The 20,480-nt window shown below is 40.8% G+C and overlaps 1 protein-coding gene across 1 annotated transcript; it reads right to left on the bottom strand.

Annotated features, from left to right (window-relative positions):
• Positions 1 to 1,157: 1,157 nt before the first annotated feature.
• On the bottom strand, positions 1,158 to 19,718 carry polr1b (RNA polymerase I subunit B). Its single transcript, XM_062970791.1, has 15 exons — positions 19,464 to 19,718; positions 16,757 to 16,924; positions 15,698 to 15,844; positions 15,117 to 15,249; positions 14,418 to 14,554; positions 12,562 to 12,785; positions 11,524 to 11,695; positions 10,651 to 10,822; positions 9,896 to 10,177; positions 7,978 to 8,111; positions 7,247 to 7,417; positions 6,428 to 6,584; positions 5,048 to 5,244; positions 4,045 to 4,298; positions 1,158 to 2,674 (listed from the first exon to the last, which is right to left on the bottom strand). The coding sequence occupies exons 1-15, from the start codon at positions 19,638 to 19,640 to the stop codon at positions 1,795 to 1,797; spliced, it is 3,405 nt and encodes a 1,134-aa protein (XP_062826861.1). The 5' UTR covers positions 19,641 to 19,718; the 3' UTR covers positions 1,158 to 1,794.
• Between the last annotated feature and the right edge of the window lie 762 nt (positions 19,719 to 20,480).

Here is a 20,480-nt window from a genome sequence, read left to right as displayed (position 1 = left end):
ATTGGCTCTATTAGAAGGCAGGGAGGTGACTGCATCAGGCAGCGGATGCTAAGGGAAAGTGGTGAGAACTTTCCAGTTAGATTATAGAACTGTGTTTGGCCATAACCTGTCCCAGGTCTTTAAAGCTTCCCTGCTGTAGCAGATGATCTCATGAAGACTAAGTAAGCTTCAATAACCAATCCAGCTGACTTTAACATATAGAGTGGGGGCAGGTGGGAGTGTGACCAGCCAAACCAAAAAGTTCAGGCTACCAAAGACTCGAGTTCTCCCCACAAATAGGAGAGATCCCCCAACACTTTAACCCAGTGGTTCCCAACCTGTGGTCTGTGGACCACCAGTGGTCCCCAAGAACTAAAATATGGTCCGCGGCCTCAACCTTAGTACACTGTTGCAAGGAGAGCGACTAGTCTTGCAAAACCCTCTCATAGTGCCGAGGCAACAGGGATGTCGGGAGGGGAGAGGCTGACTACCCACAAAAGGCACAACAACAAGCTTATTGACTGCTGGTTCTTTTCCTTCTCTTCCCCTGAGCGGAGCCATTTCATGTGCCACCTGGACGCGAGAGAGTGCTTGGTGTCTTCATTTTTTGGCCTGTTCCTGCAGTTATTTGGGGTGCTGATGCAGAAAATTGCATTGGATAGACCACATCAGTTCCAGATTATTAAAGATGGTTTTCTGTGGGTGTGCAGATGGCGACTGCTGGATGGCATATGTTCTGTATAAGAAACTGGAGTTGATGTGGTCTATCCAATGCAATTTTCTGAATCAGCACCCCAAATAACCAAAACAAATCTAAAATAGACCAAAAACTGATTTGTAACCCTTTTGGTACTAATGTTGGAGGGTGATCCCTGGTCAAAAAAGGGTTGGGAACCACTGCTTTAAACACTTGAAACAAGCAAGTCCCAGCTTGTTTCAGCAAACAAATTTTGTACAAATGCTCCCACCCTTCATCCCTCTCACTCAACCAGTAGTTTAAAATCTCAGCCCTCACTCATAAACCTCTCTTTTTTCACAGAATGCAAAAAAAAAAAAAAAAAAAGGCGGCTGTGTGGGGTGTGTGTGGGGGGGTCTCATAGCAGTATTTCAGCAGGTTTTTTTTCCAAAACCACTGTGTCAATCAGATCTTATTAAAGCAAAACACATACAGCACATAATTTAACAGAAAATAAAATCTCAATTGAAATTTAATTTCTGAACATAATGTTGTGAGCGATCTCACAGAGATGACAACAGATGAATAAAGGATGGGTCTCCTGGTAGATCCTTCCAAAGAAGCTACTGGAAGAAAATAAGGAATCCCTATCAAATGGGAGAAGAGGGGCAAAGCTATCCCACTCTAACATGTAATCAGTAATCACATGCATAATAAGCAACTGTTTTGTAGTCAGAGTATATAGGGACATACCCTATTGCAAAGACTTCAGATTGTCTTCTCATGACCTTTAATTTGTCACTTTGGTGCCTCTGTTGTAAGCATCAATTACCGCCACTGAAAGCTCAGTTAAAAAAAATATATTTCACTCTCTAATTGGCAAAGTAGATGTGCTTTTAAAAGGTCAGCGTTCAATCATTCGTACAAAGTCCCAACTATTGCTCTAGTGATTCCATTAATTATATCATGTATCCTTGGAATCTACTGAATTCAACCTTGTTTTGAAATAGTTGTTTAATAGATCAAGACAGTGATTTTTACTATTCATAATGAATCACCTGTCATTTTAAAAAGGCTCCACAGGAGAAACATACTTGTAACATCTCTCCAAGAGTTAAGGATAGTTTGGATGGCCAGAACTAACTCACAGCAAGTTTCACTTTGATATTAATGGCAGCCAATTCTGCCACAAAACAACGGAAGACATAAGGGACTGCAACAGTCTCAACGGTATCATTACGATTACAAATTGTGCAAATGTGCTGCCTGATGCGTGTGGCAGACCACACAGGTGGAGGCTTCAATAGAGGCGAAAGTAGGCTCCCGCACTGGACGCACACATGGGCCACCGAGCGATCGGAGCAGTTGAAGAGGCGGTCGTGCAGCAGGAAGGATGTCCCGTGAGCCAGCAAAGCATCCCGTTCCATCTCCCCAAAGCGGATGCCGCCCTGCACATTCCTTCCTCCAATGGGCTGGTTGGTGACTTTATCCCTGGCTCCTGTTGTCCTCACTTGGAACTTGTCTGAGACCATGTGCCTCAGGCGCTGATAGTAGACCACACCAATAAAAATGTCAGCTTCAAGTTCCACTCCTGACACACCACTGTACATTCTCTCTGTCCCATAGTAATTGTAACCTCCAGCCTTCAGCATCTTGCCAAAGTATTCCACAGCAGAGTTCTCCTCAGAGAATGTGAAAGGGGTGGCATCGTGACAAAGCCCATGCAGTGACGCAGACTTCCCTGCCATGCTTTCAATTAACATGCCAATGGTCATTCGAGATGGGAAGCCATGAGGGTTGAAGAGGATGTCTGGCATCATTCCACTTTCTGTAAATGGCATGTCCTCGGCCGGCCACAGTCGGCTCAATATGCCTTTCTGTCCGTGACGGCTGGCAAACTTGTCCCCGATGGTTGGGTTGCGAGGGACTCTCAGGGTGATGCACACACACTTGAACTGCCCGCTTCCAGTGTCGTTACTGCAAACCTTAATGTTATCGACAACACAGACCTCCTTATTTCTGGAAAAGTGGGAGGAAAAAGATTTGAATTGTTGCTAGCTTTTGCAAGAAAGCCTATTTCAAGTTATTTGTGAGTGTGGGAAAGAAAGAATGAGGACATTTTAGCTATTGATATAATATAGAGCTCAAAGATGAAAGAAAGATCATCCCAGGCATTATGAGTACAATCAGCAGCTGTATTCATGGGGCTAGGGGCAGAGGGCCTCAGTGAAAAGTGAAAAACCATGAATAAAGAAATAGTTTTTTAAAACCTGAGAGATCATCACTCTGGGAATATCTAGGTCTTCCAGCACAGTTCTATAGTCAATTTCTGCTGGAAACTGATCACAGAATCGCACTGCAGGACCTAGAGATTCCTAGAAATCACTAAGTCCTTCAACATGACTGGAGGAAGTTGACCAGAATGTTACACTAGAGCAGGAATGTCAAATTCATTTTTTGATATAGTGGTGGGTCCTCTTTAGTTTTTACCCAATTTGGGTCCCTATATGTTATTGAATGACAACTCCCACCACTTTTGATTATCCACCATGTGAACTGGGAATAATGGGAAATGCAACCCAACAGTACTTGCGGTTCTGAGGTTGGGGAAAGGTTAAAGGACATTTTAACATCAGACATCATATCCACAAGCCTTGTATCTAAATTCAACCCCCCCATCCTGCCTAAACAGAACAAACTGCGGCCTTCCGAATTTACTGCATTACAGTATCAGCTCTAGTCTTGATGTCTTATGACATGGTGGACTGCATTTAGCCTGCAGGACTTGAGTTTGATACGTGTGCACTAGAGGATCTAGAGATTCCTAGAGAGAAATTTTTAAATTGAATCCACAAATGTGGAGGGACAAACAAAACCAAATGCTTAACTTTACAAGCCTATCTCTTAGTACTAATTCTTGATGTTTACATTTCCAAAGTAAAAAAAATGCTCTCAGGAAAGCCAGTATTTACTTCTAAGATTTACAACTATAGCAAAATCATTGAGAGGCAAAAACCAACAAGACACCATTAACAAAAGTCTCTCTGGGGATATAGGGTGGTCTGTAAATAAAGTATTATTATTATAATATTATTTTTTAATAATACAAAGCATTATAATTTTCCCAGCTACACCAGGAGACTGTTAGGTTGAGAAAGGGTTGTAGCATTGAGAGTTTGACAGAGCGCCTCACTGCAACTTGCTCAAAGGTACTCAGAAAATATCACTAGCAAAGTGGAGGATTCCCCCACTAGCCAAAGGCACTTCATCCTTGCTTAGAACGTTTTTCAACTAGAGAATTAAGAGAGCACCCATCCAATTATTTATACATTAGAGAATTTACTAAAAACAATCTTTGCTATAGCTAAATAGCAACACTCTGAACTTACTTGTGATATGTCACAAAGCTTTCCCCTGTGTTGAGGTTCAAGTAGCTATAGTAAGGGTCCCCATACTGAAGTCTGGATCCTATGGGAGGCAGGCCATCAGCATCGAGATTCTTCAAAGTCGCTGCTCTGTCAGGGCCAATTCCAAACACTAGATTGTCTTCTCCCTGCTTGATCTTTTCTGTCAGGTCAATGCGTTCTGTCTTGTAAATACTTCCATGGGCAAAGCCTCTTTCCCATGAAGACTTGTTTAAGATCTAAACAGAAACAGTCCCATATGTATCAAGGTGGAGTGAAAACCTAAGAGAAGCAATGTTTTCATAGTACACATGACTTCATTTTTTTAAATTATGAAAATGTGGTAATGAAACCCTGTTAGATTCATACCTCCAAAATTCTAAAATTGCCCTCCCCAAACTGCTGTCCTACATCTCTCAATATTACAAATTATCATCTCTCAATACTACAAACTATCAGGAACAATATTTCTCAAACCTATATTGAGAACATCAGGTTGTGGAAAGCTGCCTTGAGATATCCAGGTATCTGAGGCGGCTTGGGACTGAAAAGATAACCGAATGATCTGGGCTAGTTCATATGACAGTAAGCAGATCTTTAGGCATCAATGATGCTCCAGCACTTAAATGAAAACAATAAGTCATTTTGTTTCTAATATCAACTGAAGATGCTAGTTTATGCCATAAAAACTATGTACACCACAGGAAATTTCTGAAAATAAAACTCATCCTATGTTTAGTCCTCTCCAGAGAGTGGAAATCTATTAGCAAGCAGGATGGAAACCATAAATCTTTCTCAAGTGGTGACACCTGGCTGATTGAACATCTTCCTGATGTACAATTTCCTCATTACTAAATGGCATTATGAAATTGAAAGGTTAAAACTACTCATGATAGAATCCATTTCTATTTTAACATACGCTACATAAGAAAGGGGGGGGGGAATGCTTAACTTTGCTTCTTCCCCACCCTTTTGTTAAAGGACTCACCATTGCATCTTCCATATCATAGCCACTATATGAGATTACAGCAACAATTGCATTTGTGCCAATAGGATAAGAGTCCATGTCATAATGATCGTACATGGCTGGCCGAACCAAAGGACTTTGCGGGGTTTGAAGCCGGTAGAGTTTGTCATCTGTTCTATAGGGAAAGGTTAGAAGTGGAAAACCCATTGTTTGCTTGCCTAGAGCAGAGGAGACAAAAAAAAACCAAAAAAAAAAAAACCAGGGAGTTATTAAACAGGATGACAAGCACATCATAGAATCACATGGAGGACCTAGAAAATGCCTAGAGCAGTGGTGACAAACTTGTGGCCCTCCAGGTTTTTTGGACTTCAGCTCCCAGAATTCCTGGCCATTAGACAAGCTGGCAAGGGCTTTCTGGGATTTGAAGGCCCAAACATCTGGAAGGCCACAAATTTGACACCTCTGGCCTAGAAAGATCACAGTTTGTCAGACACAGGTAATGAAACTATTGGTATTGGTCCCACACATACGGGGGTCATACTGCATCCTCTGCAAAACCAGCATAGCCCACCTTTATGTAAATCTATCAAGAGGGAACTGCAAGCATACAATCCATCAATCCTCCCACTCATCCAGAAAGAATAATAAAATGTAAAATTATAAAATACAATGGTAAATCCAATTATATTAGGTAAAACAAGTGAAAAATACTGTGTAATTTAAAACCAGCTGACTAATATATGTAATAAAATACAACATTATAAAATAATATAAAACTGAAACTACAAAAGCTTTGAAAAACAAGTGTGATTTAAACTGAGATTTAAAAGAACTGGCTTTCTTGGGGTCCCTAACTTCTCCAGTCAGCAATACAGTACTTCCCTTCCCCATGATAGAACCATTGTTTGCATATTTCTCAGTTTTGTATGGTTTTGTCCTCTATTTTTGAAGGCCTGTCCCAAGGCTTGGTTACTAGCAGTAAACACATTAGGCTAAAACATGCTCGTATTTTTAATTTCAACATTTCAGTCTTCATTCCCACCCATCATTGGGGGCAATGATCCTAAAGAACATTTCTGAAATTGAATTCAGACTTTGAGATGAAATAGGTTCTCTGTCTTGAATCAAATGTTTCATCGTGGAATGCTTCTCTTCAGCATTGCAGCCAATTGTGGCCTTTGCATTCAACCACCCATCCTGTTGGTCAAAATGCTGTGCCCATTTTGTGTGCTCAGTCCTCACAGGCTATTTTGGCATGACTGTTTCCTTAGGACTTTTCTAAAGATGCTGCATTGGATTCTGTTTACATCTCTCTGATTCAGGAAAGGATGGTGCCATTTTGGTTTTAAAAAAGATGCAAAATGGGTGAGTTACATCACTATTGGTGTAAAGGACACTTACCCATCTGACATTGGTACATATTCCTTGGACTCTGATTGTGATCAGAAAATGGGATGAAATTTGCCACTACACTCAACATGCTGTGGGGGAAGAGCTCCTGATGAGTGGTCAGCCCAAGTTCAATTTCATTCTCCAACACAGCAATGTTCATGAAGACCTAGGGCGAAGAAGTTCCCACACATGACACTTTCAGAAGCTCTCCTTGAAGAATAGATCATAAATCTAATACACATCTGCTTTCTTTTAAGGGCAGTACCCAGAATTATCCAAGCAACAAAGTACACTAGTAAGTAGTAGTGGAGTAAGTAGTAGTAAGTAAGTAAGTAGTACACTAGTAAGTAGAGGCTGTGGCGCAGACGGGAGAGCAATGAATCACTGACCAGGAGGTCATAAGTTCGAGGCCCGCTCGGAGCTATGTTTGTTGTTTGTCTTTGTCCTATGTTAAAAAGGCATTGAATGTTTGCCTGATGTGTGTAATGTGATCCGCCCTGAGTCCCCTTCGGGGTGAGAAGGGCGGAATATAAATGCTGTAAATAAATAAATAAATAAATAAAAAGTACACTAGAGACTATAATAATATACAAAAATACTTAAAGAGTAGCCATCACTGCATATGAATTTACAGTGCAATGCCATTTCTAGAAGGAAGGGCAAAATATGTGATCAAGGTCGGAATTTCTCGACTGACTTATTTTCTTAACATATGTGATATTTAAAATTAAATAGATTTTTTAAAGCCACAGACAGATGGGAAATAGTGCTTCCTCCCTCCTCAAGATTAGCCATCACTTTGTAATCAATGCACACACACATGATTACCTGTTCCATGGTGCCAATCCATTCCTCTTTTCCCAGGGCCAGGTTCCGTACAGGGCGCATCATCCTACAAGGAGTAGTGAAAATGAAGAGCCCTGGGTACAGGCTGGGTTTGCCCGTCATGGGGATAAGGACCACCTCTGTCCAAACTGGAATCTTCTTTTCTTGCATTGCCTATTACACATCAAATCAAAAAGAGCTGGCTTACAAAAGACAGAAAGAAAAGCAAACTAACCCTTCAACTAAAGGGAAGGGTATACAAAATTTCACAACCTTTTGTGAAGAGTCAAAGTATATTGTTTAGAAACAGAAACTGAGTCACATATAAAAGGAAGGATATGAAAAGGTGTTAAATTAAATGCTATTAGGTTTGCAAGCTGGAACATAAGCAGCTAGATAATAAGACACCAAATCCTACAGGAGGAACATAGTGAAAGAGAGTTTGATCAAAATGCCACAAGAACTTCTCAACAATATAATTGGCCCCCCATATCCATGGATTTGGCACCCAAGGATTCCATCATCCATGATTTGAAAAATTATTTTAAAAATCCCAAAAGAAGACCCTGAGTTTGCCATTGTAAAAGAAGCCATTTCATGTCATTGTATATAATGGGATTGAGCATCCATTAATTTTGGTATCCACTGGGGCTCCTAATACCAGACCACACCACAAAACAAGGGATCACTGTAATGCAGTAGATTTGCATGGCAATTCACTCAAAAGAGCTCACCTTACAGTGCCGAAGTGTCTCCACAAGGCCAGGAGCCAGATCCTTCTCTATCCAGCCTACCAAAGAGCCATCTAAAGTAACTGGGTAACATTCAGAGTAGGGTTGGTTGGGAACACCATCTGTGGGAGTGACACCTAGAGAAAGATGCAAGACGATAGTTAAAACTTTGCCTTCAATAGATGTAAGCACAGTCTGAGGCAGACCAAATCTAAGGTTTTCATAAAGACTACACTAAATACATTGAAATATTTTTGCTGTGTCTGAAGAGCTGTTTTCTTTCTCTCTCTTTTAGCAGACTGAAACAACCCTACTTTTGCTTATAGAGGGTCATATGGAGCCTTATGGTCAAATACTGCTCTCCACTACTTTAGAGAATGTGTTCCGTATCAACCTGTCTTCTAAATGTCTATTCTGACATGAAATTTCTGCACATTCAAAGACATCTGGACAAAACTCTTATCCTTTCAGGCCTCACAACCATCCAGAAGGGTTGTTGTATGATTTCCGGGCTGTATGGCCAGAAAATATACAACAGCCCTGTGATCCCAGCCATGAAAGCCTTCGACAACACATTAACCATCCAGAAGACCCACTGGTGTGCTCCAGAGGCTTAACACATTAGTCAGTTGTTTTGGTTTATTCTACTTGAAAGCTGATTCTCTTGTACTTGGAAAGGTAGAGGAACAGCAGTTTGCTCATTTGCATAGGGTTGGTGCTTCACTGGAATTAGCTCCTGTGTTTGCTTTCTCACATTTCAAATATGACAACACCTTTTACACCCCATTTCCTCCATGATTGAAATGATAACAACAGGAAGCCATAATTGGATAATTAGCTCACTCATGCACAAGTCCAGAAATTTTATTCATAAAATCAACCAAGAAAGCATGGGCTGACATGTCAATGTAAGAACTGTATCTTAAGCCATTCTCTCTCGCACACACATACACAAAACCATTCCCATCTTTGAGCAAAGTAGTGAAAGGTGAAACTCCTTTTGTTCTCTTCACCACGGCACCACTTCTCAGCTTTCTGAATGCCCTGGGGGGCGGGCGGGGGTGGGGATAGCATCAAAGAACAACTATTGCTTTCCTTCTTCCAGGGAATGACCCTCAACTCATCCACAGGTCATTATCAAAACCCCTAGTTGCCCTTGACTAATACACGATTATATTTGGCACAAATTGATGGTTTTTATAGAACCACCACTTGAGCCCAGATTGGAAAATACACCATGCCACTTCCACCAATTTTCCTGATCTAACACTTGCGCAGTTCTGTTTATGTATGTTAATTATTAAACCTTGGTATATTTACACTTTATCTAACTTTTATATTGGTTCTAAAACCTGTTTTTTTCAGTTTAAATACTAAATGGGAATTACATTGGAATTGCACTGTTACATAACCCCCTTATTAAGGAAACTAAAAGATGCCAGAGAAAAAGTAGGTTTACAATGACCCATCAGAAGAACAACACTGGGAGAGCCAGAACATCATGTAATAATTAGCCGCTCTGAGTCCCTCGGTGAGGGAGAGAGGGCAGAATATAAAACAAAGTAAATAAAGTAAATAAATAAATAAGGTTTAGGCAAAGACAAGAGTAACGTAGTGCAATTACATTATAACAGTGTCATGTAACAATTTCCTTAAACTACAACCAGAACTGATTTGACTAGACACTGTTAAGAGATAATTAATAGCCTAGAAATATGCTCTTCCAGGAGTTTTGCCTGGTGCTAGTGATTTTCTCAATTAGGAAGCCCAATATATTTTCCAAGGAATACAAGGATTCCCAGAACCAAGTGTGAAAATAACTGAATCTTGAGTTTGGCCACATGCCATAATTCATTTCACAGAAGGCAAACCATTTTACATGTGGTTCATGGAAAAGCATTTCAAATGGGTTAACACTCACCTAAAGAGCAAAGCAAAGATGGCAAGGAGGTTGTGAATAAAGACTGTGTTACTATTTCACATGGTGCTGTCAGGTGATTCATCAAACCACAGGGTTCGCCATCCGGAGTGTGGACAGGACAAAGGAAACCCCAGGACTCTGGCAACAGTTTGCGCACCGTTGTGGTCCTCATCTTGATGAAATCAGCACCTCTGTGCACACAGCGGAAGTGGGACAGGTAACGGACAAAGTTCAGCTTATCTGCCATAACAGAGAGACCGGAAGTCTGCAGCATGCCCAGACCTTGGGAAAAGGAAGAACAACACTGTCAGCTGGCCCAAGACAATTTGCTCCTTAGGAAGAAAAAAGGTGCATCCCTCTCCCAGTTCCATGTATAGAAGCCAAGTGGGACCGGCAATTGAATCTTACTTTATAAATGAGAACACGACAGGAGACTGGGTAGAGAATAATTAGATAACAGGACAGATTGTGTGTCACAATTGCTTGGCCTTTCAAGAGAGAAAAACAGATGGGGTGCACTTAGGAGGAATGGTTGGTTGCTGCTGGGCCAGCCATGTTTACAAGCATGTATGCATACAATTCTGGACTTTTAAGGCACATCTCATCTAACTGTAAATGCTGTGAATAAACTCAGATTGAGCAACCACTTCAGGGCTCCCAGGAGTTGCAATCGAACACAGATGAAATAGAGTGATTTCAAAAGGACCGAATTTGGAATAGGCATGATTAGAAATGAATTCAGGTCTCTGACTCACCGGTTCTAGAGCGTAGGTTCCCAGTAGCAAGAAGATATTCCAACATCCTTGTGAGATCCACTCCCATGCCTAAAATCTTCATCATGCCTTCTGAATTAAAAGTTATATTTGACTTCTGAGCTTTTTTGTCTACAGTTATTTTAATAGACTGTAACCAGAATTCCATTTTCTCCTGTGAGATAAAATGCAAAAAAGACAAGAGGAATGTTTTTATTGGAAAACAAACCAGTTACACATGAATCCAGATCATGCAATATAGTGTGGAGCTGGTGTGTGTTACTAATTTGTGTGTGTTACTAATTTGTTCCCTCTGTTCAAATTTCAGGAAGAGTTTTATTTTAGTTGCAAAAATGTCTATATAACACTTACCTACTTTAAAAAATAAGCTTGCTTGTAAAAAAAACAACAACGCTTCAGCACTAACAGGGAGATGGAGGGAAAAGACTATTTTCATAAGGCCTGCTCTTCCATAGCCCCTTGATGGCTCACCTTTTACTACATACAAAAACAATGGAACTTTTAACATTGTAACTACATGATAGTTTAAACTGAAGCCTAATTCACTCAGGAACCAATAAGTAGATTTTCCAATAAATCAAGATAGAAAGTTGGCATAAAATAAGCTTCAATGGGAAGGTAATTATTATAAATGGATGTACATTACACGTTGCAGCAGAGTGGAAAAACTATCAGGCCATTTATTGTGTTGTAAGGGCTCCTAGAAATAGAACCAAGAATTATTGCATGTGTTTTTTTGCTCTAAATTGATTATTTTTAGACAAAAGACAATGGGATTCTGGCTGCAATGGGGTGGGGTGCATGTGGATCAGAGGGAGTGGAATGGTGCAAAGAAAATCAGCCTCAAAATATTACCTTTAAAAACATGAGATAAAGTTGTCCTGAGGTGAGCACCTCTTGATTCATTAAGCTGTCAGGATTTTCCTCCATACAACCTTCTTTGGCAAGAGTGAACAGTTTCCGGGTCATAAGACAAAGCAAGTAGAACTTCTCTGCTTTGCTTTTCAGGTGTATGCATATGCACTGTCTGAAAGAACAACAGTAAAAAGAATCACCCTATGCTGAATTGATATAATTGCTTTTTTGAGTGAAACAATACCTGTCACTCCTAAATGATCCTAGCAGCAATTTCAATCCATCATGATCTTGACATTTTTGGAGTATCAAACAATACAAATATTCAGATTTCTGCTAGAAGCAGCATTTTATTTACCATGCTAGAGGACCCTTTTTCTAGAACAAATCCAGTATTTTTCCAGAGGATAAAATGTAAACAGCAATGGAAGGCACTAATGTCAAAACAGTTTGCCAGGACGTTTCTCTTCTTGTTTAGCTATAATCTACCAACCTGTAACTCAAGCCTTAGGATCCTCACCTTGTCCTCTGGGCTAGGAGTGATCAAGCCTTTCCCCTGTGTTCTGTGTGCAAACCCTTCAGACATATGAGAATAAGCCACACCTATTTATTTATATCCTGAATGAGTTTCTAAAACAGCTTGTAATTGTAGTCCCTTATAAAGTACACTCCTGTGTTGTGGAGATGGTCCTGGCCCATCAAAGGTTATGTTAACAATTCACTGGCTCAGGCCTGTCCTGTCAATATGGAAAGGCCTCAAAGAATTATTCCAGGAGTAGGTCACATTTTTGTTTCTGACGGCCAGCTCAACTAAGCTGAGAGAAATCTTCAACAGAAAGTTTTTCGAAACAACTATGAACACGGTATTTAACTAGCCTCTGTTTAAAAGCCTCCATAAAAGGAGTGTCCACCATATTCTTTAGCCCATGCCTGCTTTACGTGTATTGTATTACTGATTCACGTTCAGAGTTGGCCATGAGGTTCAGTATCTACATTAATTAAAAATACAACTTCAATCACATTTCTATAAAAACATACTCAAAAAGGAACTCTCCGACTTGCTCGCTGGGGTACCACTCGGGAAGGTTCATTTTCACTCTGAAGCGCTGCCCCAGGAAGACCAGGGCCTGTTTTTGTGTCATGCAGCCCTCTTCCGACACCATCCTTAGCATCTGAGACACACAGTTCTTGTAGAACGTATCATCTTCTTTCCCTTTGATCAACTCCTGAAAAATTTGGAAGTCTGAAAAACCAACTAATCCCTGAAAATCAAAAGTAAATGAGTTAGATGGCAATGTGTTAAAGAAGGAGGAGTGGAATAATAACAATTACTGTTTTAAGATCATGGTATGCAAAAAATTATTTCTGTAAGTTAAATAAAAAACAAGCATATTTCAAATTTAATTTCACTAGTATACTAAAAAAAATCTGAAAATAATGTAGATGTTTGGGATCTAAGGCACAGTAACATTTTCAAAATGCTTATATGCATATAATGTCTTTTGTGATCTAATGTATTTAAATGACATTATAGGCTTTCTAGTTTTGTTTAGGTTGACAGTAGTAGCCTGATATAAATTGCATAAGACAAACTCCTGCAGTTTGGAATCAAGTGTAATTAAAAGCATCAGGTTCTGCACTGGGAAAAAATAAGCATGCAAGATACAGATACACTAGGTAGCAGTAAATATCTTTAAGATCACATAGTGTTTGTAAGCCTAGTCTCTCATGATGCAGCTTGGGAGTGACGTTGCTTAAGTCGCATTGACCAACCGTCTGCACAGGGTTCCATACTTCGCATTTTAACAACACAACTGTTCAGTGCTAAAGCTTCCCGCCAAATGGAACTGTAGAGGAGAGTCTACTGAACAAGCCAATACCTGCCGCATACCAGTACTGCCATCTATGAGAAGTTACAAAGGTGGAGGCATTTCTTTTCATTAAACCCTCGTATGAATAGATGATTTTCTATTCACAGCCTTTTGCTGTACTAATTAAAGTAACTCACTTTTCAAAAGCATTAAGCATGAAGAGGAGGCTGAATAATAAACTATACTGAACAACAGAAACTAGTAATGTTTATCTATTCTGCAAAGATTAGAGTAGCACAAATGGTTGACCAATTAAGAGCAGGCACCAAGCATATAAGTTCTAGGAGGGGTTTCTGTGAACGGAGAATTGGGAGGTTTTGGAAGAGGTAGAGAAGTTTTGGTAGGACAAATATTATAATATATTGATACAGTACAATATAGTAATTTATTACCAGTATTGTACTATGCTAATAATATAATATTGTATGTAAATTTAATTTGTAAGCCGCTCTGAGTCCCCTTCGGGGTGAGAAGGGCGGCATATAAATGTAGCAAATAAATATAAGTTCTGCCTCCCCCTCCCCTTGCTCTGATTCCCTTTCTCCTCCTTCACTCATTACAATAAATTGAAACTCCATATCAGCATACTAGGCAAAACCTGATTTGCCTCCAAACCAGGACTACTCCAAAGTTTTATGTTTGCCCAAATAGGATTCTCAGCAAACCATTGTTTGCTCTAATTAGGAAAGGTGGGAGGGAACTTGACAGTGGAGAAGAAAACTGATTACCATAAATCTACAGCCAAACTATGAATCAGCTGTGACATTTGAACAGGGTTACAGTCACAGGTTTAAGAACAGCTACTTTCCTCTGCCAACCAAGCAATAAAGACTCTGTAAATTGCCAGGATTCCTTCTTGATTGCTTCCTTTCAAGTGGCTGATTCGCCACAAATGACTTACTCTGGCTTAATGGCTACTGAGGACTGAACATTTAAAGTTAGGCTGTACATTTCACTCTCCTGTGAAATATAACCCATAAATATAACAAGTGTTTTAATAAAAAGCACAATGGTAATTAATACCTTTAGTACAAATCCCAATGGAAGAAAGAACAACTCTTTTTGATGGATAAAGTTCAACATCACGGTGCCATTTTCAAGATAATGGAGCGTCATGTTAACCGCTGTGTGTTCCTCTCTCACACAGCGCATTGAGATGCCTAAACACCACCCAAAAGAAAAAGTCTAAGTATCAGGATATTATATCATTGTGTAAAAGACAATTACAGCCAAATACATAAGTAAACAGGAAATACACATGCTACTGATCTATTTTTGATGGTTACCAAAGGCAGAGAAAATTACAATGTTGGCATAAAATAAGAATAAAAGTTTCAATTGTATGCCAACATCTTGCAATGGCTTATACTGTTTGTGGAGCTGTCATTTATATTTAACTAGAAATCCAGTATTATGTGCCTAGGCCCATCAACGTGATATTATGCCCAAATACGGTACCATGTACATACTCATAAACAAGAAGTTCTAAAAATATTTTGAAGCAGAAAGATACAAGAACAATAAATCGATGTTATATCACACTTCCAAAACATTTACAGAGTAAAAATATATCTACCTAACAGATAAATACATACAATGTGGAACAAACAGAACAACACAAAAACAATAAAACTATAAAAATTGAAGTCTATAAAAAATCTAACTCCCTTTTGATAATATATTGAAAGCACACAACCAAATAATCGTTTAAAAATGAATTACCATATTCTGTGTAGCCATGGCCTCTAGATTTCCATTTTGGTTTTATCACTGCAAGAGGAAAGTTACGTCTAGGCATAATTATCAGTCTCATCACTTTTTCTATACCGTTTATTATGAAATATCCACCCATTTCCTAAAAAAAAAAGAAAAGAAAATAGCAGCGAATAGCATTAAAGTTTAACTGACAAGAAGAATCAACACAAATTTCAGCTGATTAATCAATGGAAGTAAACTTTACTGCAAGTGGAAGCAAAGGGCACATCTGTTCGTTTTTTAAATCCCCTTATGAAAACAGAGTATGCATATTAATAAGCTGCTCATCATAAAACTGAAATCCAATTATCATAAAATCAATTTAAAATACCAGAACAGGAGTTATTAGAGCTTCTTGCCCACGAGTGGAAAGAAAAATCATTGATATCATTAATTTTTTCAGAGCAATATTTATTTATTTAGAATAGATCTATACCCTGACCTTCAGCAAAATTGGCTCCCATAATACGCCAAATGCACTTATGTTATGTAACGTTAGGTCAAATCTCACCGAAGCAGAAAGCCAAACCAGCAAAATTCAGCAATACCTCTTGCTCTTCATGATGTTTGATGAGTTCTTTGGGAGAAAGGCCATGGAGATTGCAGAGTTTGGACTTCACCATGATTGGAACATGGCCCAGGGATTGTTTAATAACGCCTTTAGGAATGCCATTCACACTCCAACTGACATCAACCTATGGAGAATGGAGAAAGAAATAGAATGATCAAAGTAATCACTGAAAAAAATGGAAGAACAACTCTCTTTCCAAAGAAATTACAGCAACTTAAAGATCTTATGAAGACACGGAACAAACATTTCATTACACTACTCAGAGCAGATTTATGTATGTGTAAAGGTTAAGGCATAGTACTTACACAGACTCATGGACAAATCAGCCAAGGCTTTTTGGATTGAAATCCTAGCAGGTGGTAAACTGACTGGGATTTCTGGGAGCTGTAGACCAAAAACATATGAGGACCCAAGGTTGAGAATTACTGTGTTAAGGGCTTGTTCATGTTTCTTTGTTGCTACGGGGAAGAGTGCTACTGGGAGGACAACTGTAGTGTAGATCTTAGGTTTGAATTGTTCTGTGTCTGAATAGCAGAGTTAAGTGTCCCAGAAAGACTGCAACTGAGGACTGATGCTATTCAGCTGACCAAATTGACCTGGCTGGCACAAAGAAGACCCAATAGGTGAGAGCACTTGTGCTATGGGGCATAAAGAGTGGGAGTTTGGATTTGGTCTTTGCTGGGAGCAATGTTTGGAACCTGCTACAGCTTGGGGCTCTGTCTGGTGACCTTGTGTGCATCTTCACGTTTTGGACCTTGGCTTTGGAACTTTGGATTACACCTAAACTTAGATGATTTGATGAGAACCTTTGGAATGAGCTGTTGACTACAACTTCTGAAATACCCCTGCATAGTTTGCTGTGTTAATCTGCACTGGCTTAGTCCCCGGACTGGCTGACGATGAGATTAGTGAGTGGCTGTTTATATTTAGAGACTCTGTGCAAGGCCACAACACCTATGCCCTTTACATTTCTAAAGGGAATATGACCCAAAACCTCACTAAGAACTTTTTGATTCCTTCACATTTTTCTACGTACCATCAATTTCCCACGATAGGTGCTTCTGCGTCCTCTACATTCAGCTGGGTAAACCTTCAGCTCTTTGCATATTGTCCCCTTGGGAACCATCGGAGGGCTGATGAGGGCACTGGTAATGGCCAAAGTGATCCGTGTGTTCTTGCAAGCAAACTCCAAAGGCGGAATAGCCTAGAAGGAAGGAAGGAAGGAAGGTTCACTGGATGAAGAGAACGATTTAGAAATCTAGTATCAGTCGAAACAATAAGATTGGGGGGAGGGGGTATTTTCCTTGTCACAGGAGGATATCCAATTCATTTAGAGCAGGCATAAGCAAATTTGGGCCCTCCAGGTGTTTTGAACTTCAATTCCCACAATTCCTAATAGCCGGTCATAATTTCTGATTTAAAATCACATGCAATTGAGAGACTTCAGAGTGCCTCTAGTTAGTAGCATTGATTTTTTTTAGAACATTTGCAATTTACAAGATTTTTCATGGCAATGTTTAATTGCTCAAGTCTGAGGAAGATGACATTCAAGTTGAGTTTTTAACCTAACTACAGTTCTCAATTATTCCACTGCCCAGATGTCAACCCCAAATGGGAGCTCCTCACCCCTATACTTAACCACTGTATTTCAAAACTGGTGTGATATGTTGTGTTTGGCTGCATTGTAGTTCTTCCTATGCCAAGTTCTCCTGATGTTATTGCTGAACCCCAAGGGGATTTGCAATGATAAATTAGTTATAAAAACCAGAAAGCTACAGTAAACTGGTCTCAAGTGCTAGAGAAATAGCACATAAAAGTATAGTAAGATTGGATTTTAAAAATTTGGGCACTCGGTTAAAAGACATGAGATCATAATTCAGAAATGACTTGAAGACACACAACAATAATTCACAGCATTCATTTTAAGATTAAGGGATTCTCTTAACTGTGATAGTATAGTATACTCCAAAACGATGCAATTGTCAAGTTTTCCTGCCTGGCATATGAAGAAATCTGCCTTCTAATGCAGCATCCATATTAAAAGGACAAAGACTTTGATCTTCATCGAGAACTTAACTGGTACCCAGGGTAAAAGAGACAACAAGGAGCATCCAGTTTAGTCCAACCCCTTGACTTGGGCTGGTTCTATGCTACCATATACTGTAATGCAATTTGAAACTGCATTATGTGGGCAGTGTAGACCCATATAGTACAGTTTAGCGCAGTTAAACCGCTGTGTATGGGTTTACACTGACCATAAAATTTAGATTCAAAATATATTATACAGCAGTGTAGATCCAGTCTTAGCCTATGCAGGTCCCAAGTTCTACCTTTCCCTCATTTAGATAAAGCAAAGATCTCATACTTTCAAAAAGTCATGTGTAATTTAGTTCCAGACTATCTAAAAGCCATCCTTTCTCTATAGGAGCCTGCCTGAGTTTTAAGATGACGGAGACATCATATTGGGCAAGAATATGGGAGAGGGTCTTCTCAGGGCTGCTTCTGAGATATGGAATTTTTTAAAATGGAGAACAAGACTGCATCTACAGCAGGCATGGGCAAACTTGGGCCCGCCAGATGTTCTGGACTGTTTATTTATTTGTCATATCAGAAGTGAAACGAGGGTACAGTTGTAATGTATTTGAAAACACGAAGTTAAAAACTTGGCATTATACTAAATGTCCTTTGACCAGTAGCTGGCCACTTGGAATGCCCCTGGCATTGCTATAAGAAGGGCTGTGGTTTGCTCTTCTCCACACTGGCATGTCGTGGACTCCATTTTGTGGCCCCATTTCTTAAGGTTGTGCATCTTGTGGTGCCAGAGCGCAGACTGTTCAGCGCCTTCCAAGTCATCTAATCTTCTGTATGCCCAGGAGGGAGTCTTTCATTCGGTATCAGCCATGGCTTGAAGTTCTGGGTTGTAGCCTGCCACTTTTGGACTCTCGCTTACTGAGGTGTTCCTGCAAGTATCTCTGTAGATCTCAGAAAACTATTTCTTGATTTAATGCATTGGCATGCTGGCTAATATTCGAACAGAGGATGGGCGGAGATGTCAATTATTATTATTATTTACAGCATTTATATTCCGCCCTTCTCACCCCGAAGGGGACTCAGGGCGGATCACATTGCACATATAGGCAAACATTCAATGCCTTTTAACATAGAACAAAGACAAGAAAAACATAGGCTCCGAGCGGGCCTCGAACTCATGACCTCCTGGTCAGAGTGATTTATTGCAGCTGGTTGCATCTGGCTTGCTCTCCAGCCTGAGCCACAGCCCGGGCCTGGCCTGGTCCTTTCATTGCTGGCTGTCAGGTGGTGCAATGCCAGCTAAACAGTATAATTTTTACAGTGGTGTGGGGTGTAGACATCCTGTGATAATGCAGCATGTCTCATTAAGCGCCACATGGACTGTTAGACCAGTGGTTCTCAACCTGTGGGTCCCCAGGTGTTTTGGCCTACAACTTCCAGAAATCCCAGCCAGTTTACCAGCTCTTAGGATTTCTGGGAGATGAAGGCCAAAACATCTGGGGACCCACAGGTTGAGAATCACTGTGTTAGACTGTTAGGAACTGAAGTCCAAAACACCTTGGGGGCCCATTCTTGCCCAGGCCTGGTCTACACTAGGATAAGCAGATAATCTGGGATATAGGCCAGTGTATGCCCAGCCTCAGTAGAGTTTAACCCTAGTAACCCACCCACAGGCCAGGCCAGGCTAGGCCCCCCTTTCCCCTTCCTTTCACCTGCACGGCCCGGAGCAGCCCATCCCCGACGGCGAAGTTGAAAGATTCCACGTGGGCCCGAGAGATATCCTGCAGGGCCTGCCGCTGCTTCTCCCGAGGAAGGCCGCCCTCGGGCGCCGTCAAGGCCTTCAAACTCGGGGCGCCGGGCAGCGCGCGCCACTTGCACGCGGCCTCCATGCTTCGAACTCTAACAGCCAATCAGCCTCCGCGGTTTCCTCTTTCCCCGGTGCATTCTGGGATTCCATGTGCACTTCCTGGAAACCTAATATCTCACTTCCTGGAAACCTATGATTTTATTTAGATCTCTGACTGCACTAGCTGCCTCCCTCCACAAGAGGGCGAAGTGTGTGAGGGAAACACAAGAAGCGAAGGCAGAGCCACAAGGATGATTACCTTAATGGATGCTTCATGCTTCACAATGTTTACAGACTCTGCAGCCTGTGCCATTGTAAAGGCTCAAGAATTCAGCACCTTGGAGAATTCTCAATTAACCTCACTTAGAGTGCATCTACACCAGGCCTGAGCCAACTTGGGCCTTCCTTCCAGGGCAACTAAAATGATCAAGGGTCTGGAGAACAAGCCCTATGAGGAGCGGCTTAAAGAACTGGGTATGTTTAGCCTGCAGAAGAGAAGGCTGAGAGGAGACATGATAGCCATGATAGGTGAAGGGAAGTCATAGGGAGGAGGGAGCAAGCTTGTTTTCTGCTGCCCTGGAGACTAGGACGCGGAACAATGGCTTCAAACTACAGGAAAGGAGATTCCACCTGAACATCAGGAAGAACTTCCTCACTGTGAGGGCTGTTCGGCAGTGGAACTCTCTCCCCCAGACTGTGGTGGAGGCTCCTTCTTTGGAGGTTTTTAAGCAGAGGCTGGATGGCCATCTGTCGGGGGTGCTTTGAATGCGATTTCCTGCTTCTTGCAGGGGGTTGGACTGGATGGCCCATGAGGTCTCTTCCAACTCTATGATTCTATGATTCTAGGTGTTTTGGGCTCCAACTCCCACCATTCCTAACAGCC

This window comes from Anolis carolinensis, chromosome 1, assembly GCF_035594765.1.
Source record: "Anolis carolinensis isolate JA03-04 chromosome 1, rAnoCar3.1.pri, whole genome shotgun sequence".
Lineage (NCBI taxonomy): Eukaryota > Metazoa > Chordata > Lepidosauria > Squamata > Dactyloidae > Anolis > Anolis carolinensis.
This window is presented reverse-complemented; position numbering and strand designations above follow the sequence as displayed.